At 38.5% G+C, this 26,568-nt stretch overlaps 1 protein-coding gene across 2 annotated transcripts in view; it reads left to right on the plus strand.

The window, feature by feature from the left end:
• LOC133152669 (A disintegrin and metalloproteinase with thrombospondin motifs 7) overlaps positions 1–26,568 on the plus strand; it is a 73,461-nt gene that overhangs the window by 17,067 nt on the left and 29,826 nt on the right. For both annotated transcript variants that reach the window (XM_061276481.1, XM_061276482.1), the window contains 2 exons: positions 640–783; positions 6,076–6,220. In XM_061276481.1, coding sequence (XP_061132465.1) covers positions 640–783; positions 6,076–6,220 — 289 coding nt within the window. The remainder of the gene's footprint in view (positions 1–639; positions 784–6,075; positions 6,221–26,568) is intronic.

A 26,568-nucleotide genomic window follows, 5' to 3' on the forward strand; every position in this document is an offset into this window, starting at 1 on the left:
CATGTTAAGGTCTTAACAGGTTTGTTATCCTTGTTCTACCTGTTGGAAATCAGGTTCTTAGCTGTTTTTTGTTTTTTGGGGCATTTCTTATGGTTAAATTGGCGATTGATCACTAATTTCTGGCAGTGTAAAAAATATTTGTCTACCATTTTGGGGGTTTCTGTATAAATGAAGTCATCACAGGGAACACCAAATCTGAAACTCAACATGGACAGTCCCAAGAAACAAAACAAAAAAAAAACACTTGTCAATTACAACTTTGATTACTTTTGCCCACTTGAAAAATCGGTAGGCAAAAATCTTTGTGACCAGTATGTGCGCTATGCATTGTGCCGTTCTTTCTCTGTTTTTCAGTCCATGAACCAATTTCAATCTATCCCCTGTTTATAATTACAATCACATTCTTTTCCCAACTAATGTAACTGGAATCTAATCAGGGAAATCCCTGTTTTGTTGATAGCAAACGTTCTAAAGGACTCATCATATATTGGCATTATAATTTTAATAAAGAAGCACCATGGGGAAATTTTACATATACAATTCATGTCATGCATTTTTAAATATCGGAGAGGGAGCAGCAGTCATGTATGTGTACTTTCCAAATATTTTCTTCATGTTTGCTATTTTGCTTCTCCACAGTTTTGGGATTCAACACGATGGCAATGGCAACGACTGTGAACCCATTGGAAAAAAACCTTTCATCATGTCTCCGCAGTTGCTCTATGGCACCTTACTGCCCAGGTGGTCCAGATGCAGTCGGCAGTACATCACACGCTTCCTGGAGTGAGTTTCACACAATGTATGAGCTGCATTCACAATTAATCCCGCAGTTTTCTTTTAATGTTGTGAAGTCAAAACAAAATTATTTACATAGCCCTTAATCACAAAAGTCGCAAAGGGTGGCCAAGGGGGGGCACTGCATAAGGTGTGGTGGCCATATGCGGACCGGGGACGTGGAGGTGGGGGATGATGGTCAACTGTACGATCTCAAAAATCTACAAAATTGAATTGTTTAAAATGTGCATGTTGCACAACATATAACATACAAAACTATATAGCAATAATACAGTCTGTACAAACTAGAACTGAACTTAAACTTGCATATAGCCCACACTACCATAAAAGGTTTGATGGTCAACTGCACAATCTCCCAAAAAATACAAAAGTGCATTGTTTATTTTATGAAATGTACATCCTGTTCTTATTAAGTTTTGTAACAGTTTACAGCAGTTTGGCATAAAACACAGTTTATGGCATTTAAAAAAATATACCATCTGGATTTACTGTGTCTGCTCTGACCTGCTGGGTTCTTGTGTTTGTTCATCTCCTCAACTTCTCTGTCCAGCTCCTGCAAGTTGATTGCTATCACAGCTGACACTGGGGCTGGAATCTGTTTGCTTCTGCTCGGTACTTGATCCCTGGGAGATATCACCTTTCCTCTTCATTCTTCCCTAGTTCTTATTTAAAAGTCTGGTTAACTCACATAGAGAAAGCAAAACGTGGTAGAACTTCATTTACGTTATTCTAACACCATTTTAAAAATGAAGTGAATTGCTGCTAAATTGTCCGTTGATAATATAAACGTACTTATTTTGTGGTAATTCTACTGTATCTGTGTGCTTTAAACAAAGGTTTTCATGATTGATGCACTTGTCTGGTTTCCATGGACGGCAGTCACTCAGCTGACCACGACAGCCACATAAAAACTAAGCTCGACAGTCCAGTGTCTTTAAGTTACAATGCCTCACTTACTTTTAATTTCCCAATTTAAAATGAACATGCCAGCAGCATCTAAAGGCTGTTTGCTGGTGCTGCTGTTTGTGACTCTGTCCACCCGCGCTGTATTTTGGAGGCTTAAGGAACTGTGTGTCAGCTCATCCAATGAACAGCCAGAGTGCAGCACACACGCCTGTGCTGAGCGAGAATGCGCTGGGAGTTTTGTTCGGAAATGCTCCAGCAGTGCTGTACAGTACTATGTGTAAACGGGGCCATCTTCAGCGGGGTCGCACTGGGTGTGCCCAGGGCTTGGATGGGGATGGCAAATGCCACCCTGCTGGCTCTGCCAGTGCATGCACACAGTTGAGAAATAATGACATCTCCTAGGGGGACAAGGGAAAAACTGGGGAAAAAAACCTCCTTGCCTAGTAGGCAATTTTTAACATAATATAATATTATACAATATTAGTTAGAATAACATGAAAGTCCATTTGATAAGAAAAAGCGCAGCATAGATGCCTAGTAGGATGGATGCCGAGTAGGCAATTTTAACTTAATATAATGCTGTACAATATTAGTTAGAAAAACATGAAAGTCCATTTGATAAGAAGCGCAGCAGGAACACGTCATGAGTGAAATGGGCCCCCAACTCCCCCGCCTAGTTGCATAAATCTTCATAGCACGGCCCACCTCAGATCTTGTCAAGGTCAGTTGGTGCACAATCTTGACAGCGACATCAAAGTCAGTCATTGTCACCAACCCTGTTTCAAGGTGGGGTGCAGGTGGGGGTAGGCGAGAGAGTAGAAGTACAAATACACGTACTTCAATTAAATGCGACTGAATCTGTCATGTTTTAAACATTTCTATCGAGATACAAATAATCTGACATCCATAAATTCTTTACATTTTAACCTTCAATTTTAACAACTGAGGTTTCAAAACATGATTGGAAATCTCCTGGGTTGCAAGCCAACTGACTCAGAAGTCAGTTGCATCTGGCTCATGGATTGATGTGATCACTAGCATGGAGGTTGTCTATACATTGAACACTATTACATCACAAGTGTCAGAAGTCTCAATAGTAGTTGCAAATTCTAGACTCCCTGCCACCAAAAGTAGGCTAATAATAATTCAACTATACATGACTAGAAACAAACTATCTAGTCCATTGTAACTGTACCACACACACACACATTAATGCGACATAAGACAGTCAAAAGTAATCATTATAACCCCTGCAAAATCATGCAAAGTGTCTTTTTAACAGCAAGGGGTCTGTTTAAGAAAATGCTCTGACAAGAAACGCTAATCTGCTGTGTGTTTATTTGTACCTTTGCTCGCAGCTCCAACACCATAGCAAGAGTAACAAGGCTTTAATATGGTCACTATGGTAACTATTAATCATGCAACGCACACCAGACAACAAATATAACCTGCATGAATTATACAAGCAACATAATAACTGGGGTATTAGAAGATAGAGCAATAGTATGTATGTCGTTTTTGATTGTATGCTAATTGTCCTGATAACAAGTACTCTCAATTGGTTCCACAGTAGAGGGGGGGGGGGGGGGGCTTAGGGCGCTGAACTGTGTACTGACAAGATTTTGTCACAGATGTTAAGATATGCGCTAGTTATTTGACGTTGTTCTCCCGGGCCTCCTTTAAAGATTAATTTTGTTTATCACTTGCAATACCGTAATTTTCGGACTATAAATCGCCCCGGAGTATAAGTCGCACCAGCCATAAAATGCCCAGAAATGTGAATAAAAACATATATAAATCGCTCCGGAGTATAAGTCGCATTTTGGGGGGCAATTTATTCGACAAAATCCAACACCAAGAACAGACATGAACGAGCAACAACAGGCTAAACGATACGGTATGCTAACGTGACAAACACAAACGAGGAGCTGAGAACGGGGCTGACGTAACATTTATTTATAGTTATTTAAAAAAAACGATTACATAAATAACACGTTTATAAAACCATCTGTGTCACTCCAATTCATTAAATCCATAGATCGTTCTTTGTCAACAATGCCGTGTGCCGCGCCGCAGTTCAAATTATTCCACAGGCCCATACAACAATATATAAACTATATTTTAAATAACTATCACATAAACAACGATATTATCAAACCATCTGTGTCACTCCAAATCATTAAATCCATTGATCGAATTTCTCATCCTTTATGTCATCCTGGTGACAGAGGACATGTCCAGAGGATATGGCGCTTTAAAGTGTTAATTACTTTATTTGATTTTTTTCTCTCTATTTTTCATGTTTTGAATATGTTCAAGATAAAGATATCAAAGCATGTGAAGTGATCAACTATACTAAAAATAACATGTGAAGTGGTCAACTATACTTGTAAGTAAGTGATGTGTTAATGATCAAGAAATGGCCTATGCGGGACACCTTACGTAATATACCATATCATTTGATTTATTCTTAACTAGCAAACAAGACCAAAGACCTTTAAGAAAATTTCAAAATCTCCTGTGGTTCTGAAAAGAAACTGCCATTTGTATCAAAGGTCAAGATTTAATGCAATGGAAACATTGATAATTGAGGCTTGGCACCATTGATGGTCGCCTTAGTAACGTGCTCTTTAGTATTGTCATAGCTTTGTGGTCGAGTAAGGTCATCAACCGAATGAGCCTCCATTTAATGCATTCTATCCAGTCAAGAGGCAGAGGCGCTCATGAAGAACATTTTAATTGCTCCTGGTTTGAATCAGGCTTGTTCACACGGCTCATGCTAAAGAGTTGTGGCAAATTATATACAATTATCTTACTCATTATGTATTCAATTCAGTTAAGACCTCATATTAAAAAGTATGTTTGGAGGTGACAGAGTAGAAGATATTAACACTGTAATTTGTTTTTTATTAGAATTGAAAAAATGCATGCACATCAAGTGGCAATGGATTAATGCAATGGCCTTCGGATGAATGCATTATATACACACAACAGTATATTATGAATTTCTGGTGGAAAAGTGAGGGGGGAATGAGTTTCTCCAGAACATACTGTACATCTGAACGCTCTGGATCTGCAAACTACCATACCACAGCTTCTTATTTTACATTGGTAATTCCACTTGGTGATGAAAGTTCATTTGAGTTGCATTTAGCTCATTTTAAGATTTTCTAATGACCAGGTTTTAATCAAAACTATACTAGGATTTGGGTTTGACTAAATCGTTATGTCATATTGCATAAATGCATGTAAATAAATGTAAATGATTGACAACTAAATCATGTAAAGTGGACCAAGCCGGGAGAGCTGCCATACACTTGAGTTCCTGCAGAGCCTGTAGCCACAAACTGTCTTTGCTTGCCTCTTCGCTTTTTGTCTCACCTTCCTCCCTTTTCCCATGCTCTTGGTGACAGCACACGGGGCCTGGTTGGTGTCAGATTTGTTAAGTGGCCACTCGCATGATCCAAAAAGATAGAACGAATTTATCTGATCAGACATAGAGACCATCCATCATGAACACCAAAACGCCGCGTTTTTTGCGTTGGGAATTAGAGACCTTTTTTCGGGAATACTGGGGGATTCTGGCGGGATGGAATTAGGACAGTATACGGTAAAAAATTGCAGATGGGAGAAAGATCATCCAATATTAGGTGGGGGTAACAAATGTTCAGCCTCTTTATATATATATATATATATATATATATTTTTATGTATGTAGCTGACCTCCGAAATGGAAGTGGGACACAAGTGGCAGTCTTTCTGAACGAGATTAGGATGAGATGAAACTCATTTCCATGAGGCAAGGGAAGGCACTCTATTCCGAAGCTTTGTTTGAGATCAGAGGCAAAGATTTCCTGACATTTTGCATCGAGTATGTCGAGTACTGAGGCGGTCAAGTTCCAGGGTTCTACTGTATGTAGTAACTGCTTGGCATTATTAGAGAAATGTGTACCTTATGGTGTCCCTCCTAAACTGGTTAGTAGGGGTGTAACAAAATCCGATTTGAATCAGAAAATCAGTTTTGAAATTGAATCGTAATCCCACTGAGTCATATTGTCCCACTTCATAATCAATCAGTTCTGTACCTCCGTCCAACGTCACTTTTTGTAAAAAACTGTATTAGACGTATTCTCTATTGGTTTAGATTCCAGACATTATGTCAATATTACATTCTTTCGGTTCAAGCTGTCCAATAAGGTAAGACATGGGGGCATTTTGTCTCGACTGTTATTTCATTTCATGCCATGTCATTAAGGGAGCTCTCTGATGCAGTGGAAGCTCTGAGCAGACCACGGTTTGTGCTGCAAGGCAGACTTTCAAATTGAAAAGAAAATGTGTGAAGTGACCAAAATGCTTCTTGTGTTACTATTTCAGTCGTGGATGGGGTTGGTGCCTTGATGATGCCCCTTCGAAGGATACTATTTCACAAGGCTCGCTGCTTCCTGGGGTTCTGTACAGCGCTGCCCACCAATGCCGGTTGCAGTACGGCTCTGGCTCCCTGCTATGCGATGACATGGATGTAAGACAAGCCTTTAACAACACGTGCACCACAACTCTCAAATTTCTTTATGTTCTGTGCTCTTTTACATTTTTTTTTTTTTTCAAACTTTATCTGTTTTATTTTTTGTTTGCTGGGCCATATTAGATTGAGATTCGACATTTCAGTGTGCATGTTTCAATTTTTGCAATGGGGAAAAATATTAATTACATTACAGTTATTGTGTGAAGGCGAAGGCCTTCACACTTATGTTATTCTACACCATTCTCTATTATTATTATTGTGTGAAGGCGAAGGCCTTCACACTTATGTTATTCTACTCCATTCACTTTATTGTGTGAAGGCGGAGGCCTTCACACTTATGTTATTCTACACCATTCTCTATTATTATTGTGTGAAGGCGAAGGCCTTCACACATATGTTATTCTACACCATTCTCTATTATTGTGTGAAGGCGAAGGCCTTCACACATATGTTATTCTACTCCATTTACTTTATTATTATTATTATTCTATTTTATTCCCGCCACTTTTTTGTCCCGCTTCTTCTTCCACAAAATTCATCCGATTCACTCCATTCCACTTTTCACGTATTCCAAATATTCACGACATGAGCGCTTGTATTTTTCTCATTCCGAAAATTTTCCGATTCCGCAAAATTCCCAAAATTCCGACAAATTTTTCCCCATCCATTCTTAATGGCACATTCCACATTTCACAAAATTTCGTTTTTCACCTCTAACTTCTACATTTTTCAACCGATTCAACCCATTCCAACTTTCAACTGTTCATCTTTTGCCTACCTATTCCACAACTTCCCACTTACCAAAAATTCCAAATTTTCAAATTTGAAATTCAACCAAAATTCTCTCAAATTCTGTTTTTCTACTCTAATTTCTACATTTTTCAACCGATTCAACCCATTCCAACTTTCAACTGTTCATCTTTTGCCTACCTATTCCACAACTTCCCACTTACCAAAAATTCCAAATTTTCAAATTTGAAATTCAACCAAAATTCTCCAAAATTCAGTTTTTCCACTCTAATTTCTACATTTTTCAACCGATTCAACCCATTCCAACTTTCAACTGTTCATCTTTTGCCTACCTATTCCACAACTTCCCACTTACCAAAAATTCCGAACTTTCACATTTGAAATTCAACCAAATTCTCCAAAATTTCGTTTTTCCACTCTAATTTCTACATTTTTCGACCGATTCAACCCATTCCACATTTATTCCCTTTATTCATCTTATGCTTACCACATTCACTCCCATTCACCCCCACTTCCACTATGCTTACACAATTCAACCCTTGACCCCCAATTCCAGTGTGGCGGCCATCTTGGATGACCCTGAAGTGCCACCAATGAACCCAGAATGAACCGGAAGTGCCCCAAATCAAACCGAAAGTGACCCCAAATAGACCGGAAGTGACCTCAGGTAAACCGGAAGTGACCCCAAATCAAACCGGAAGTGACCCCAAATGTACCGGAAGTGACCTTTTTAGACCGGAAATGACCCCTAATAAACCGGAAGTGACCTCAGACGAACCGGAAGTGACCCAAATTAAACCGGAAGTGACCCAAATAAACCGGAAGTGACCCCAAATAGACCGGAAGTGACCCCAAATAGACCGGAAGTGACCTCTGGTAAACCGGAAGTGACCCCAAATCAAACCGGAAGTGACCACAAATGAACCGGAAGTGACCTTTTTAGACCGGAAGTGACCCCAAATAAACCAGAAGTGACCTCAGCTAAACCGGAAGTGACCTGTTTTAAACCGGAAGTGACCCAAATAAACCGGAAGTGACCCAAATTAGACCGGAAATGACCCGAATCAAACCGGAAGTGACCTTATTTCAACACTAAGTGCCCCAAATAGCTACAATTGCTAACTTTTTCGTTTTTTGTCCGATTTAACCCGTTTCAACATTTTTACCCCAAAAGTGAACCTCTTGAGGCCGTTTTTTGTTTTTTTTCCAAATTTAGAAAGATTTTGGCGCAATTGCTTTTTTTATTTTCCCATTCATTCTCTATGGGGATTCAACATTTGCTCTAACTTCTATATTTTTCAACTGATTCAACCCGTTCCAACTTTCAACTGTACATCTTTTGCCTGCCTATTCCACAACTTCCCACTTACCAAAAATTCCAAATTCGAAATTCAACCAAATTCTCCAAAATTTCGTTTTTCTACTCTAATTTCTACATTTTTCAACCGATTCAACCCATTCCAACTTTCAGCTGTTCATCTTCTGCCTACCTATTCCACAACTTCCCACTTACCAAATATTCCAAACTTTCAATTTTGAAATTCACCACAAATTCTCCAAATATTCTACATTTCTCAAGTAATTCAACACGTTTCAACATCGTTCGGCAGCATTCCCCGAAAAAGTTATTCATACATTTCGCCTTCACACGCAATTTCTCCAGAAATTGCAAAATTCTAGTTATTATTATTATTCTCTTTTATTCTCCACACTTTTTTGTCCAGTTTCATCTTCCGCATAATTCATCCGATTCACTCCATTCCACTTTTCACGTATTCCAAATATTCACGACATGAGCGCTTGTATTTTTCTCATTCTGAAAATTTTCCGATTCCGCAAAATTCCCAAAATTCCGACAAATTTTTCCCCATCCATTCTTAATGGCACATTCGACATTTCACAAAATTTCGTGTTTCACCTCTAACTTCTACATTTTTCAACCGATTCAACCCATTCCAACTTTCAACTGTTCATCTTTTGCCTACCTATTCCACAACTTCTCACTTACCAAAAATTCCAAATTTTCAAATTTGAAATTCAACCAAAATTCTCTCAAATTCCGTTATTCCACTCTAATTTCTACATTTTTCAACCGATTCAACCCGTTCCAACTTTCAACTGTTCATCTTTTGCCTACCTATTCCACAACTTCCCACTTACCAAAAATTCCAAATTCTCAAATTTGAAATTCAACCAAAATTCTCTAAAATTTCGTTTTTCTACTCTAATTTCTACATTTTTCGACCGATTCAACCCATTCCAAATGCATTGACCTTATGCTTCCCACATTCACTCCCATTCACCCCCACTTCCACTACGCTTACACATTCAACCCTTGACCCCCAATTCCAGTGTGGCGGCCATCTTGGATTGACCCTCAAGTGCCCCCAATGAACCCAAAATGAACCGGAAGTGCCCCAAATCAAACCGAAAGTGACCCCAAATAGACCGGAAGTGACCTCAGGTAAACCGGAAGTGACCCCAAATCAAACCGGAAGTGACCCCAAATGTACCGGAAGTTACCTTTTTAGACCGGAAATGACCCTTAATAAACCGGAAGTGACCTCAGATGAACCGGAAGTGACCCAAATTAAACCGGAAGTGCCCCAAATCAAACCGAAAGTGACCCCAAATAGACCGGAAGTGACCTCAGGTAAACCGGAAGTGACCCCAAATCAAACCGGAAGTGACCCCAAACGTACCGGAAGTGACCTTTTTAGACCGGAAATGACCCCTAATAAACAGGAAGTGACCTCAGACGAACCGGAAGTGACCCAAATTAAACCGGAAGTGACCCAAATAAACCGGAAGTGACCCCAAATAGACCGGAAGTGACCTCTGGTAAACCGGAAGTGACCCTAAATCAAACCGGAAGTGACCCCAAATGAACCGGAAGTGACCTTTTTAGACCGGAAGTGACCCCAAATAAACCGGAAGTGACCTCAGCTAAACCGGAAGTGACCTGTTTTAAACCGGAAGTGACCCAAATAAACCGGAAGTGACCCAAACTAGACCGGAAGTGACCCGAATCAAACCGGAAGTGACCTTATTTCAACACTGAGTGGCCCAAATAGCTACATTTGCGCTAACTTTTTCGTTTTTTGTCTGATTTAACCCGTTTCAACATTTTTACCCCAAAAGTGAATCTCCTGAGGCCGTTTTTTTTGTTTTGTTCCAAATTTAGAAAGATTTTGGCGCAATTGCTTTTTTTTATTTTCCCATTCATTCTCTATGGGGATTCAACATTTGCTCTAACTTCTACATTTTTTAACTGATTCAACCCGTTCCAACTTTCAACTGTACATCTTTTGCCTACCTATTCCACAACTTCCCACTTACCAAAAATTCCAAATTCGAAATTCAACCAAATTCTCCAAAATTTCGTTTTTCTACTCTAATTTCTACATTTTTCAACCGATTCAACCCATTCCAACTTTCAACTGTTCATCTTTTGCCTACCTATTCCACAACTTCCCACTTACCAAATATTCCAAACTTTCAATTTTGAAATTCACCACAAATTCTCCAAATATTCTACATTTCTCAAGTAATTCAACACGTTTCAACATCGTTCGGCAGCATTCCCCGAAAAAGTTATTCATACATTTCGCCTTCACACGCAATTTCTCCAGAAATTGCAAAATTCTAGTTATTGTGTGAAGGCGAAGGCCTTCACACATATGTTATTCTACACCATTCTCTATTATTATTATTATTATTATTATTCTTCTATTTTATTCTCCACACTTTTTCGACACGTTTCATCTTCCACATAATTCATCCGATTCACTCCATTCCACTTTTCACGTATTCCAAATATTCACGCGACGAGCGCTTCCATTTTTCTCGTTCCGAAAATTTACCGATTCCGCAAAATTCCCAAAATTCCGACAAATTTTTCCCCATTCATTCTTAATGGCACATTCTACATTTCACATTTACGTCGTTCCAATTTCAAATTCACATCATTCAACACATTCTAATCACATTCGGAAGGATTCTCGACATTCCCAAAATTCCCAAATTCGAAAATTTCACGTTTTCACGTTAAAAATTCCGACAAATTTTCACAAAATTTCGTTTTTCACCTCTAACTTCTACATTTTTCAACCGATTCAACTCGTTCAAACTTTCAACTGTTCATCCTTTGCCTACCTATTCCACAACGTCCCACTTACCAAAAACTTCACATCTTTTATTTTGAAATTCAACCAAAATTCTCTAAAATTTCGTTTTTCTACTCTAATTTCTACATTTTTCAACCGATTCAACCCATTCCAACTTTCAACTGTTCATTATTTTTCTACCGATTCCACAACTTCCCACTTACCAAAAGCTTCACATCTTTTATTTTGAAATTCACACCCAATTCCCTTTCCCTTCTCATTTCTACATTTTTCAACCGATTCAACCCATTCCAACTTTCAACTGTTCATCATTTTTCGACCTATTCCACAACTTCCCATTTACCAAAAACTTCACATCTTTTATTTTGAAATTCACACCCAATTCCCTTTTCCCTTCTCATTTCTACATTTTTCAACCGATTCAACCCATTCCAACTTTCAACTGTTCATCATTTTTCTACCTATTCCACAACTTCCCACTTACCAAAAATTTCACATCTTTTATTTTGAAATTCAACCAAGATTCTCTCAAATTCCGTTTTTGTACTCTAATTTCTACATTTTTCAACCGATTCAACCCATTCCAACTTTCAACTGTTCATCATGTTTCTACCTATTCCACAACTTCCCAAAAACTTCACATCTTTTATTTTGAAATTCACACCCAATTCCTTTTTCCCTTCTCATTTCTACATTTTTCAACCGATTCAACCCATTCCAACTTTCAACTGTTCATCATTTTTCTACCTATTCCACAACTTCCCACTTACCAAAAACTTCAATTCTTTTATTTTGAAATTCACACCTAATTCCCTTTTCCCTTCTCATTTCTACATTTTTCAACCGATTCAACCCATTCCAACTTTCAACTGTTCATCATTTTTCTACCTATTCCACAACTTCCCACTTACCAAAAACTTCACATCTTTTATTTTGAAATTCACACCCAATTCCCTTTTCCCTTCTCATTTCTACATTTTTCAACCGATTCAACCCATTCCAACTTTCAACTGTTCATCATTTTTCGACCTATTCCACAACTTCCCACTTACCAAAAACTTCACATCTTTTATTTTGAAATTCACACCCAATTCCCTTTTCCCTTCTCATTTCTACATTTTTCAACCGATTCAACCCATTCCAACTTTCAACTGTTCATCATTTTTCGACCTATTCCACAACTTCCCAAAACCTTCACATCTTTTATTTTGAAATTCACACCCAATTCCTTTTTCCCTTCTCATTTCTACATTTTTCAACCAATTCAACCCATTCCAACTTTCAACTGTTCATCATTTTTCGACCTATTCCACAACTTCCCACTTACCAAAAACTTCACATCTTTTATTTTGAAATTCGCCACAAATTCTCCAAATATTCTACATTTCTCAAGTAATTCAACACGTTTCAACATCGTTCGGCAGCATTCCCCGAAGAAGTTATTCATACATTTCGCCTTCACACGCAATTTCTCCAGAAATTGCAAAATTCTAGTTATTATTATTATTCTCTTTTATTCTCCACACTTTTTTGTCCAGTTTCATCTTCCACACAATTCATCCGATTCACTCCATTCCACTTTCCACGTATTCCAAATATTCACGCGATGAGCGCTTCCATTTTTCTCGTTCCGAAAATTTTCCGATTCCGCAAAATTCCCCAAATTCCGACAAATTTTTCCCCATTCATTCTTAATGACACATTCGACATTTCACATTTACGTCGTTCCAATTTGAAATTCACATCATTCAGCACATTCTAATCGCATTCGGAAGGATTCTCGACATTCCCAAAATTCCCAAATTCGAAATTTTCACGTTTTCACGTTAAAAATTCCGACAAATTTTCGCAAAATTTTGTTTTTCACCTCTAACTTCTACATTTTTCAACCGATTCAACTCGTTCCAACTTTCAACTGTTCATCTTTTGCCTACCTATTCCACAACGTCCCACTTACCAAAAACTTCACATCTTTTATTTTGAAATTCAACCAAAATTCTCTAAAATTTCGTTTTTCTACTCTAATTTCTACATTTTTCAACCGATTCAACCCATTCCAACTTTCAACTGTTCATCATTTTTCTACCGATTCCACAACTTCCCACTTACCAAAAGCTTCACATCTTTTATTTTGAAATTCACACCCAATTCCTTTTTCCCTTCTCATTTCTACATTTTTCAACCGATTCAACCCATTCCAACTTTCAACTGTTCATCATTTTTCTACCTATTCCACAACTTCCCACTTACCAAAAACTTCACATCTTTTATTTTGAAATTCACACCCAATTCCCTTTTCCCTTCTCATTTCTACATTTTTCAACCCATTCAACCCATTCCAACTTTCAACTGTTCATCATTTTTCTACCTATTCCACAACTTCCCACTTACCAAAAACTTCACATCTTTTATTTTGAAATTTACACTCAATTCCCTTTTCCCTTCTCATTTCTACATTTTTCGACCGATTCAACCCATTCCAAATGCATTCACCTTATGCTTCCCACATTCACTCCCATTCACCCCCACTTCCACTACGCTTACACATTCAACCCTTGACCCCCAATTCCAGTGTGGCGGCCATCTTGGATTGACCCTCAAGTGCCCCCAATGAACCCAAAATGAACCGGAAGTGCCCCAAATCAAACCGAAAGTGACCCCAAATAGACCGGAAGTGACCTCAGGTAAACCGGAAGTGACCCCAAATCAAACCGGAAGTGACCCCAAATGTACCGGAAGTGACCTTTTTAGACCGGAAATGCCCCCTAATAAACCGGAAGTGACCTCAGACGAACCGGAAGTGACCTCAGACGAACCGGAAGTGACCCGAATTAAACCGGAAGTGACCCCAAATAGACCGGAAGTGACCCAAATAGACCGGAAGTGACCTCAGGTAAACCGGAAGTGACCCCAAATCAAACCGGAAGTGACCCCAAATGTACCGGAAGTTACCTTTTTAGACCGGAAATGACCCCAAATAAACCGGAAGTGACCTCAGCTAAACCGGAAGTGACCTGTTTTAAACCGGAAGTGACCCAAATAAACCGGAAGTGACCCAAATTAGACCGGAAATGACCCGAATCAAGCCGGAAGTGACCTTATTTCAACACTAAGTGCACCAAATAGCTACATTTGCGCTAACGTCTTCGTTTTTTGTCCGATTTAACACGTTTCAACATTTTTACCCCAAAAGTGAACCTCCTGAGGCCGTTTTTCTTGGTTTTGTTCCAAATTTAGAAAGATTTTGGCGCAATTGCTTTTTTTTATTTTCCCATTCATTCTCTATGGGGATTCAACATTTGCTCTAACTTCTACATTTTTTAACTGATTCAACCCGTTCCAACTTTCAACTGTTCATCTTTTGCCTACCTATTCCACAACTTCCCACTTACCAACAATTCCAAATTTAAAATTCAACCAAATTCTCCAAAATTTCGTTTTTCTACTCTAACTTCTACATTTTTCTACCGATTCAACCCATTCCAACTTTCAACTGTTCATCTTTTGCCTACCTATTCCACAACTTCCCACTTACCAAATATTCCAAACTTTCAATTTTGAAATTCACCACAAATTCTCCAAATATTCTACATTTCTCAAGTAATTCAACACGTTTCAACATCGTTCGGCAGCATTCCCCGAAAAAGTTATTCATACATTTCGCCTTCACACGCAATTTCTCCAGAAATTGCAAAATTCTAGTTATTATTATTATTATATTTTATTCTCCTCACTTTTTTGTCCCGCTTCTTCTTTCACAAAATTCACCCGATTCACTCCATTCCACTTTTCACGTATTCCAAATATTCAGGAAAGGGTGGCTTGTATTTTTCTCATTCCGAACATTTTCCGATTCCGCAAAATTCCCCAAATTCCGACAAATTTTTCCCCATTCATTCTTAATGGCACATTCGACATTTCACGTTTACGTCGTTCCAATTTGAAATTCACATCATTCAGCACATTCTAATCACATTCGGAAGGATTCTCGACATTCCCAAAATTCCCAAATTCAGAAATTTCACGTTTTCACGTTAAAAATTCCGACAAATTTTCACAAAATTTCGTTTTTCAGCTCTAACTTCTACATTTTTCAACCGATTCAACTCGTTCCAACTTTCAACTGTTCATCTTTTGCCTACCTATTCCACAACGTCCCACTTCCCAAAAACTTCACATCTTTTATTTTGAAATTCAACCAAAATTCTCTAAAATTTCGTTTTTCCACTCTAATTTCTACATTTTTCAACCGATTCAACCCATTCCAACTTTCAACTGTTCATTATTTTTCTACCGATTCCACAACTTCCCACTTACCAAAAGCTTCACATCTTTTATTTTGAAATTCACACCCAATTCCTTTTCCCTTCTCATTTCTACATTTTTCAACCGATTCAACCCATTCCAACTTTCAACTGTTCATCATTTTTCTACCTATTCCACAACTTCCCACTTACCAAAAACTTCACATCTTTTATTTTGAAATTCAACCAAAATTCTCTCAAATTCCGTTTTTGTACTCTAATTTCTACATTTTTCAACCGATTCAACCCATTCCAACTTTCAACTGTTCATCATTTTTCTACCTATTCCACAACTTCCCAAATACTTCACATCTTTTATTTTGAAATTCACACCCAATTCCTTTTTCCCTTCTAATTTCTACATTTTTCAACCGATTCAACCCATTCCAACTTTCAACTGTTCATCATTTTTCTACCCATTCCACAACTTCCCACTAACCAAAAACTTCACATCTTTTATTTTGAAATTCACACCCAATTCCCTTTTCCCTTCTCATTTCTACATTTTTCAACCGATTCAACCCATTCCAACTTTCAACTGTTCATCATTTTTCTACCTATTCCACAACTTCCCACTTACCAAAAACTTCACATCTTTTATTTTGAAATTCACACTCAATTCCCTTTTCCCTTCTCATTTCTACATTTTTCAACCGATTCAACCCATTCCAACTTTCAACTGTTCATCATTTTTCTACCTATTCCACAACTTCCCACTTACCAAAAACTTCACATCTTTTATTTTGAAATTCACACCCAATTCCCTTTTCCCTTCTCATTTCTACATTTTTCAACCGATTCAACCCATTCCAACTTTCAACTGTTCATCATTTTTCTACCTATTCCACAACTTCCCACTTACCAAAAACTTCACATCTTTTATTTTGAAATTCACACCCAATTCCCTTTTCCCTTCTCATTTCTACATTTTTCAGCCGATTCAACCCATTCCAACTTTCAACTGTTCATCATTTTTCGACCTATTCCACAACTTCCCAAAACCTTCACATCTTTTATTTTGAAATTCACACCCAATTCCTTTTTCCCTTCTCATTTCTACATTTTTCAACCGATTCAACACATTCCAACTTTCAACTGTTCATCATTTTTCGACCTTTTCCACAACTTCCCACTTACCAAAAACTTCACATCTTTTATTTTGAAATTCACGCCAAATTCTCCAAATATTCTACATTTCTCAAGTAATTCAACACGTTTCAACATCGTTCGGCAGCATTCCCCGAAGAAGTTATTCATACATTTCGCCTTCACACGCAATTTCTCCAGAAATTGCAAAATTCTAGTTATTATTATTATTCTCTTTTATTCTCCACACTTTTTTGTCCAGTTTCATCTTCCGCATAATTCATCCGATTCACTCCATTCCACTTTTCACGTATTCCAAATATTCACGCGATGAGCGCTTCCATTTTTCTCGTTCCGAAAATTTTCCGTTTCCGCAAAATTCCCCAAATTCCGACAAATTTTTCCCCATTCATTCTTAATGGCACGTTCGACATTTCACATTTACGTCGTTCCAATTTGAAATTCACATCATTCAGCACATTCTAATCACATTCGGAAGGATTCTCGACATTCCCAAAATTCCCAAATTCGAAAATTTCTCGTTTTCACGTTAAAAATTCCGACAAATTTTCACAAAATTTCGTTTTTCACCTCTAACTTCTACATTTTTCAACCGATTCAACTCGTTCCAACTTTCAACTGTTCATCTTTTGCCTACCTATTCCACAACGTCCAACTTACCAAAAACTTCACATCTTTTATTTTGAAATTCAACCAAAATTCTCTAAAATTTCGTTTTTCTACTCTAATTTCTACATTTTTCAACCGATTCAACCCATTCCAACTTTCAACTGTTCATCATTTTTCTACCGATTCCACAACTTCCCACTTACCAAAAGCTTCACATCTTTTATTTTGAAATTCACACCCAATTCCTTTTCCCTTCTCATTTCTACATTTTTCAACCGATTCAACCCATTCCAACTTTCAACTGTTCATCATTTTTCTACCTATTCCACAACTTCCCACTTACCAAAAACTTCACATCTTTTATTTTGAAATTCACACCCAATTTCCTTTTCCCTTCTCATTTCTACATTTTTCAACCGATTCAACCCATTCCAACTTTAAACTGTTCATCATTTTTCTACCTATTCCACAACTTCCCACTTACCAAAAACTTCATCTTTTATTTTGAAATTCAACCAAAATTCTCTCAAATTCCGTTTTTGTACTCTAATTTCTACATTTTTCAACCGATTCAACCCATTCCAACTTTCAACTGTTCATCATTTTTCTACCTATTCCACAACTTCCCAAAAAACTTCACATCTTTTATTTTGAAATTCACACCCAATTCCTTTTTCCCTTCTCATTTCTACATTTTTCAACCGATTCAACCCATTCCAACTTTCAACTGTTCATCATTTTTCTACCTATTCCACAACTTCCCACTTACCAAAAACTTCACATCTTTTATTTTGAAATTCACACCCAATTCCCTTTTCCCTTCTCATTTCTACATTTTTCAACCGATTCAACCCATTCCAATTTTCAACTGTTCATCATTTTTCTACCTATTCCACAACTTCCCACTTACCAAAAACTTCACATCTTTTATTTTGAAATTTACACTCAATTCCCTTTTCCCTTCTCATTTCTACATTTTTCGACCGATTCAACCCATTCCAAATGCATTCACCTTATGCTTCCCACATTCACTCCCATTCACCCCCACTTCCACTACGCTTAAACATTCAACCCTTGACCCCCAATCCCAGTGTGGCGGCCATCTTGGATTGACCCTCAAGTGCCCCCAATGAACCCAAAATGAACCGGAAGTGCCCCAAATCAAACCGAAAGTGACCCCAAATAGACCGGAAGTGACCTCAGGTAAACCGGAAGTGACCCCAAATCAAACCGGAAGTGACCCCAAATGTACCGGAAGTGACCTTTTTAGACCGGAAATGACCCCTAATAAACCGGAAGTGACCTCAGACGAACCGGAAGTGACCCAAATTAAACCGGAAGTGACCCAAATAAACCGGAAGTGACCCCAAATAGACCGGAAGTGACCTCTGGTACACCGGAAGTGACCCCAAATCAAACCGGAAGTGACCCCAAATGAACCGGAAGTGACCTATTTAGACCGGAAATGACCCCAAATAAACCGGAAGTGACCTCAGCTAAACCGGAAGTGACCTGTTTTAAACCGGAAGTGACCCAAATAAACCGGAAGTGACCCAAACTAGACCGGAAGTGACCCGAATCAAACCGGAAGTGACCTTATTTCAACACTGAGTGGCCCAAATAGCTACATTTGCGCTAACTTTTTCGTTTTTTGTCTGATTTAACCCGTTTCAACTTTCAACTGTACATCTTTTGCCTACCTATTCCACAACTTCCCACTTACCAAAAATTCCAAATTCGAAATTCAACCAAATTCTCCAAAATTTCGTTTTTCTACTCTAATTTCTACATTTTTCAACCGATTCAACCCATTCCAACTTTCAACTGTTCATCTTTTGCCTACCTATTCCACAACTTCCCACTTACAAAATATTCCAAACTTTCAATTTTGAAATTCACCACAAATTCTCCAAATATTCTACATTTCTCAAGTAATTCAACACGTTTCAACATCGTTCGGCAGCATTCCCCGAAAAAGTTATTCATACATTTCGCCTTCACACGCAATTTCTCCAGAAATTGCAAAATTCTAGTTATTATTATTATTCTATTTTATTCCCGCCACTTTTTTGTCCCGTTTCATCTTTCACATAATTCATCCGATTCACTCCATTCCACTTTTCACGTATTCCAAATATTCACGACATGAGCGCTTGTATTTTTCTCATTCCGAAAATTTTCCGATTCCGCAAAATTCCCAAAATTCCGACAAATTTTTCCCCATCCATTCTTAATGGCACATTCGACATTTCACAAAATTTCGTTTTTCACCTCTAACTTCTACATTTTTCAACCGATTCAACCCATTCCAACTGTTCATCTTTTGCCTACCTATTCCACAACTTCCCATTTACTAAAAATTCCAAATTTTCAAATTTGAAATTCAACCAAAATTCTCTCTAATTCCGTTATTCCACTCTAATTTCTACATTTTTCAACCGATTCAACCCATTCCAACTTTCAACTGTTCATCTTTTGCCTACCTATTCCACAACTTCCCACTTACCAAAAATTCCAAATTCTCAAATTTGAAATTCAACCAAAATTCTCTAAAATTTCGTTTTTCTACTCTAATTTCTACATTTTTCGACCGATTCAACCCATTCCAAATGCATTCACCTTATGCTTCCCACATTCACTCCCATTCACCCCCACTTCCACTACGCTTACACATTCAACCCTTGACCCCCAATTCCAGTGTGGCGGCCATCTTGGATTGACCCTCAAGTGCCCCCAATGAACCCAAAATGAACCGGAAGTGCCCCAAATCAAACCGAAAGTAACCCCAAATAGACCGGAAGTGACCTCAGGTAAACCGGAAGTGACCCCAAATCAAACCGGAAGTGACCCCAAACGTACCGGAAGTGACCTTTTTAGACCGGAAATGACCCCTAATAAACAGGAAGTGACCTCAGACGAACCGGAAGTGACCCAAATTAAACCGGAAGTGACCCAAATAAACCGGAAGTGACCCCAAATAGACCGGAAGTGACCCCAAATAGACCGGAAGTGACCTCTGGTAAACCGGAAGTGACCCCAAATCAAACCGGAAGTGACCCAAAATGAACCGGAAGTTACCTTTTTAGACCGGAAATGACCCCAAATAAACCGGAAGTGACCCCAAATAGACCGGAAGTGACCCCAAATAGACCAGAAGTGACCTCTGGTAAACCGGAAGTGACCCCAAATAGACCGGAAGTGACCCCAAATAGACCGGAAGTGACCTCTGGTAAACCGGAAGTCACCCCAAATCAAACCGGAAGTGACCCAAAATGAACCGGAAGTGACCTTTTTAGACCGGAAATGACCCCAAATAAACCGGAAGTGACCTCAGCTAAACCGGAAGTGACCTATTTTAAACCGGAAGTGACCCAAATAAACCGGAAGTGACCCAAATTACACCGGAAATGACCCGAATCAAGCCGGAAGTGACCTTATTTCAACACTAAGTGCCCCAAATGGCTACATTTGCGCTAACGTCTTCGTTTTTTGTCCGATTTAACCCGTTTCAACATTTTTACCCCAAAAGTGAACCTCCTGAGGCCGTTTTTTTTGGTTTTGTTCCAAATTTAGAAAGATTTTGGCGCAATTGCTTTTTTTTATTTTCCCATTCATTCTCTATGGGGATTCAACATTTGCTCTAACTTCTACATTTTTTAACTGATTCAACCCGTTCCAACTTTAAACTGTTCATCTTTTGCCTACCTATTCCACAACTTCCCACTTACCAACAATTCCAAATTTAAAATTCAACCAAATTCTCCAAAATTTCGTTTTTCTACTCTAACTTCTACATTTTTCTACCGATTCAACCCATTCCAACTTTCAACTGTTCATCTTTTGCCTACCTATTCCACAACTTCCCACTTACCAAATATTCCAAACTTTCAATTTTGAAATTCACCACAAATTCTCCAAATATTCTACATTTCTCAAGTAATTCAACACGTTTCAACATCGTTCGGCAGCATTCCCCGAAAAAGTTATTCATACATTTCGCCTTCACACGCAATTTCTCCAGAAATTGCAAAATTCTAGTTATTATTATTATACTATTAGTGACGTCCTCGGTTTACAAAATGAGTACGGTATAAGAACATTTTGTCAGGCAGCACATGAACACGGTTATCATCCTTATTGGTTTTATGAGATTATTTTCAATTGACATAGAAGTGGTTTTCAAATATTTGCTGCAGTTGTGACGTTTTCAGGTTTAAAACCGCATACAATTAAATAGTTTGTACACCAGTGCAAGATGAATGGTCGGGTGAAAATGGCCTTCTAGCAGATGTAGTGATTGGGTGCACTGGGTCAGCGGATTGGCTTCCAAATTGGTTTGCATGAGCAGTCAAGTTTTTGTTCATTTTAAAGATCAGACCCATAGAAGCATAGATTCTTTCGTTTTTTTATACTGTTTGGAGGGGAGGGGGTTCTTGACAACTGCTTCATTCAAGATATACCAGTGGTGTGAAAACTGTGCCAAACATATTGTGCGAGCTGCAGCAATCCCTGACTAAAAGGGATTGAGCCAAAAGTCAAATAACAACAACCACTGGATTCCTCCTATGTCAGTGTTTTGGTGACCCAAAACAGCTTTTACTTCACTAGTGTATTTTTTTTTGTTTTGTAAGTGCTTTGTCAACAAAAGCACATTGGACTCATTTGATCTTGAAATGACTTTTCATGTTTGTTTCCTGTTTAGCCAAGCCAAGTGCAGATATGAATAATATATGTGCAGTACATCAGGTTGGGGAGATTGAGGAGATAAAGGTCCATAGACACATGGGCATGCTTGTACACAAGCACACGCCTACATTCACATACACATGCACATCCATCCATCCATCCATACATACATACAATAATTTTAAGTGAAGGCCGTGAAATGGAGGAACAGATTTTGAAAGAAAATGTGTGTGCGCGCATACACATGCACACGTCTGTGTGTGTATATGAGCGTGGATGTGTATGAGTATGAAATTTGTCACAGCATGTCAGACCTCACATGCTGCCCCCACACCAAAGCTGAAGCTAGTGTAGAATGCTAATAGATGTACGTATATAACAGTTATAATACATTTCCCACAATTACAAAGAAAACATTGTAATTATAATGCAAATAATCCCACTGCAAGATACCCATTTACACACAAACACACACGCAAACACACAGGTTTGCAAATAAGTGTCATACATTTGCAGAGGACTAATTAAAATGTGTATCCTTGAGGCCCGAATGAAATGAAATGTGTTAAATGCAGTTAGAGCCCCCCCCCCCCCCCCCCCTTCTTAATGCATTCACGTAGGGATAATGTTTGACATGTTGTCACCTTGCTCAGGCTTGTCAGTGTTCCTCCAGGTCAACAATGTAGTTGCTTTTATACTGTGTTTTTGTTTTATGACTTAAGAGCTTAATTTCCACATTTCAAAAGATGTTCAAATGCACGCACAGGGGAGAAGGATACCTTTAAAAAATATATACATATGTACATCAAGTACATCCTAAAGTTCTCATATGAGGGAAACTAACCATCCATGATTCACGTTTCTTCATGTTGTTTTTGATGGAATGGGAAAATCTGTCTTTCTCTGAATGCTTTGTAGTGATGCGTAGGGCACGATGGTGTGCAGTGGAGCACAGGGGCTTAAACACTTTTGCAGAGGTGTGGGGGATGGGGGACAAATTGTTCGAGGAAGCCATATTTATTAACAATTGATTATCCTCTTGCATTCAGCTGCTCGTCTCTATAGTGCCTCAAGAACTCACAACCAAACTGTCAGACTATGGTTGAGGTAAAACACATCGACAGTAAAACATACATAGCCTGAAAAATGCATGTCCGGTCATAACAGACAAAAATTCATTTAAAGTTCATTCTTGTTGCTCTCAGGATCTTGTTCGAACATGGTGACAGCATAGAAACGTTGCTCTCCAAATAAAAGTCAAGAGTTTGGCAGCAATATCAGGGGCATAGACTGTTATAAAGCAGAACCAAAAGCAAAACTGGAAACTCAAATTCAGAGCCGAAGTATATAAAGCTAACAGAGGCACAGAAGCGTACAAGTACCCAGCATACACAGGAAAATGGCTGATTTGGAGACCATCCAGACAGATATAAGAGATTTCAGACACGTCACAGCAGACAGTCTCCACAGCAATCGAAAAGGCCTTCGAGTGCCAAATGGCAGGATTGATGATGTCAGAAAAAAACAAAAGGGGTACCTGGAGGAGCGTGTCTCGGGCAACGAGGAGGTTACATGTGATCTTATCACGCCAGACAATAGAGAATTTGGAGGAGAAACTCACTCGCCATGAAGAGAAGGCCAGGAGAGATCATATTCACCGTCCTGGGATCACAAAAGGACATTTGTGGAAGCCGTACTTAGGAGAACTTCGGACGAGATTTGAACTGAGCTTCAAAAGTGCTCACCAAGCGCTCGGCTCCTGCGACCCCAGACGATGAGTCATCTCGATTGATTGTTCCAAAGAACTCATCAAAAAGGCCTGTGAGAAGAAAGGTTTCTCTAAAAGAAAATGTATGTTGATGATTATTATGCACCTGCAGGGATAAAGACGAGAAAGGAGCATGCTGAAGCAAAGCAAGTACTCAAAGGGAACAAAATTAGATTCCAGACACCATTTCCTGCCATCTTTCGGGTTTTCTACGACTACACTTATATGTAATCAATATTCGGGTTAAGGTCAAAATTCCAGTCTTTGAAATAATGCGTTTACATGCCTGAGCGGAAAAAATTACTCGCGCATTTAAATATCCCCATTGAAACCACATTGACACCATGACGCAAATCGTCATTTACGCTTTTCAATTTCTACTATCAATAAAACACATAGTCATGTCACTCACCACAGAAATAAAGAAGTAGATTCCTCCTCGCTCCAAAAGTATGCTTTCCTTTTGCGTCACCGTCTTGTGTATTTCCAGTGAGTTGCAGACAGGAAATAACATGAAAACGCTTCGCAGAAATCACTGTATTTAGCTCGAGGAAGCTGCATATATCAGCTCTTCCTTTACTACAAAGACCAAAATTCCTTGTGGATAGAACAAGGGGGTGCACAGAACATGAACCAATACCTCCTAACTAGACCATAACTCGAAAGCGTATCCATGCTGATAATATTACGGTTAGAAAAGGGCTCATCTTATTTATGTTTTTGTTTGCGTTTACATGGCTTCTAAAAGGGTGATTGACTGCATGCAAATAAGGGAAAGACATGTACCGTATTTTCCGGACTATAAGGTGCACCTAAAAACCTAAAATTTTCTCAAAAGCTGACAGTGCGCCTTATAGTCCGGTGCGCCTTATATATGGACCAAATTCCTAAACTTAAACTGGACCGAAGCATTGTTATGAAATCAATCATAAGTGACCCGCTGAGGACTATGAATCATGAATCAAAAATACTATGGATCATTATTTTGTGATTATAAAGTAATTTGTTGTGTCTGAAGTTGAAATAAAAGAGATTAAATGGAGAATGATTTGCTTTGGATTAAAAATCTGACATGAGGCATTAATGGTGCGCCTTATAGTCCGGTGCGCCTTATATAAGGACAAAGTTTTAAAATGGGCCATTCATTGAACGTGCGCCTTATAGTCCAGTGTGCCTTATAGTCCGGAAAATACGGTATGCACGGCCTTGCAGTGGAACCGATGAGTGATGAAGTTCAGTTGTAGCAAATATGGTAGGACAATGGGTGGTAAAAAATATATATTTTTTGGTCTCATGTCAATAGAACAGCAAGATGAAGCACTTTAGGGAAAATGAAGGAAAAGCAAATTGATCTTCTTACAGGAGTCCAAATTAAGAGCTAAAGAGCATGAAAAGTTGAAGAGAAATGGCTAGAATTAAGAGTAAGGGACAGTGGGTATGGTTGCAACTCTTTTTGCTTCAACACCTTTAACTTGCTGAATTCTTTTGTTTGAGATCTCAAGATTAAATCCAAAGACATTTGTTCACGATAAATGGTACCAATTGAAACGTCTCTAAAAATATCACTCAAATATCGCGGTCCTTTGTTACAACTTACCCCACATGCTGATTAGGTAGACAAAATGCAAAAAACAGAGGCCAAACCTTGGGATATGCTTCAAAAGGAGATTTGTACAAGTAAAATAAATGAATTGGAATATTATCAATCATAAATTGAAATCCCATAGATCACCCCATCAAAGTTGTATGGCATCTGTTGAAGAAACATTCCACATATGTTCAATTAAAATGTGTGGCCTGTGTAAGGCGGGTTGCTTCTAGACTCCTTTTGACAATTGATTCTGCCTCATAAATATGAACCAGTCAGGCTTTGCCATCTGCTTCTCAGCGCGTGTATGCTGGTGTTTGATGTTAGAGTATGTACTACTGGCATCTGATATGCAAATCTGACCCCAAAAAACGTGAGATAGAAAAGCTACAAAAGTATGGAAAGTACATAGTATGGCACCTTGACTGGCTTCCAACAGCTTTTAGATTCACACTCTCCTGCAGAAACTGATATCGGAGTAAATGGAAGTCGGACGTCAACAGGTCCTTGTCAATAATTCTCGGTCTGATATCATTGTACTTAAGTGCTCCACAAGAGAAACCATTACTATTGTCTTGATACAACTAATAATGTATTGCGGCACGGGAAAAGTTTGTTCGATGTACTCTGACAATATGGCCTTGGTTGCCTTATTAAAAATTGTAACTCTGTGGTAGGGGAAGCATAGAAAGCACATGTATCTTTTCTCCAGAACTTCTATAACTTAAGCTTCTTAGAGATTTATGTCTCCAAAACTGCTATTATTTAAGCTTCTTAGAGATTAATGTCATGAAAACTAAGGAGTTATTTATGATAAGAACCCAGTGCAGCCCCTGCAATTAGGGGACACACTAGCGGTAGTAAACTGTTTTTCATATCTTACAGTACTAAGTACTGTAAGAGGTAAGTATTTACATAGACAGCAACTTTACCTCTCGTGATAACACAGAGCACATATTTAAATCTTGTAACCTTTATCTATTCTGCAAGCTCAACTACTTCAGCGTGAAAAATGGTATTATGGAAACTGCTTATAAGAACCTCGAGGGAATGTTAACCTGGATATGGTATGGTACCATAATTTTCGGACTATAAGTCACGTTTTTTTTTCATAGTTTGGGTGGGGGGGCGACTCATACTCAGGAGCGACTTATATACATATATATGTTTTTTTTCACTTTTTTGGGCATTTTATGGCTGGTGCGACTTATACTCCGGTGCGACTTATAGTCCGAAAATTACGGTAATTTAAACTTTGAAGGATGAAGTAAGTTATAGACAATAGTGAACCTCGCCTCAAAAGTGATTGGGAAGGCACCGAAACAATTTAGTTGTCTTTACTAACTCCGTTCTTGTTTTATTTTGATTTGTACTGATTTTAATTTTAATCAACTGGATGAACATTG

The sequence above is a fragment of the Syngnathus typhle genome, linkage group LG4 (genome assembly GCF_033458585.1).
Source record: "Syngnathus typhle isolate RoL2023-S1 ecotype Sweden linkage group LG4, RoL_Styp_1.0, whole genome shotgun sequence".
NCBI lineage: Eukaryota > Metazoa > Chordata > Actinopteri > Syngnathiformes > Syngnathidae > Syngnathus > Syngnathus typhle.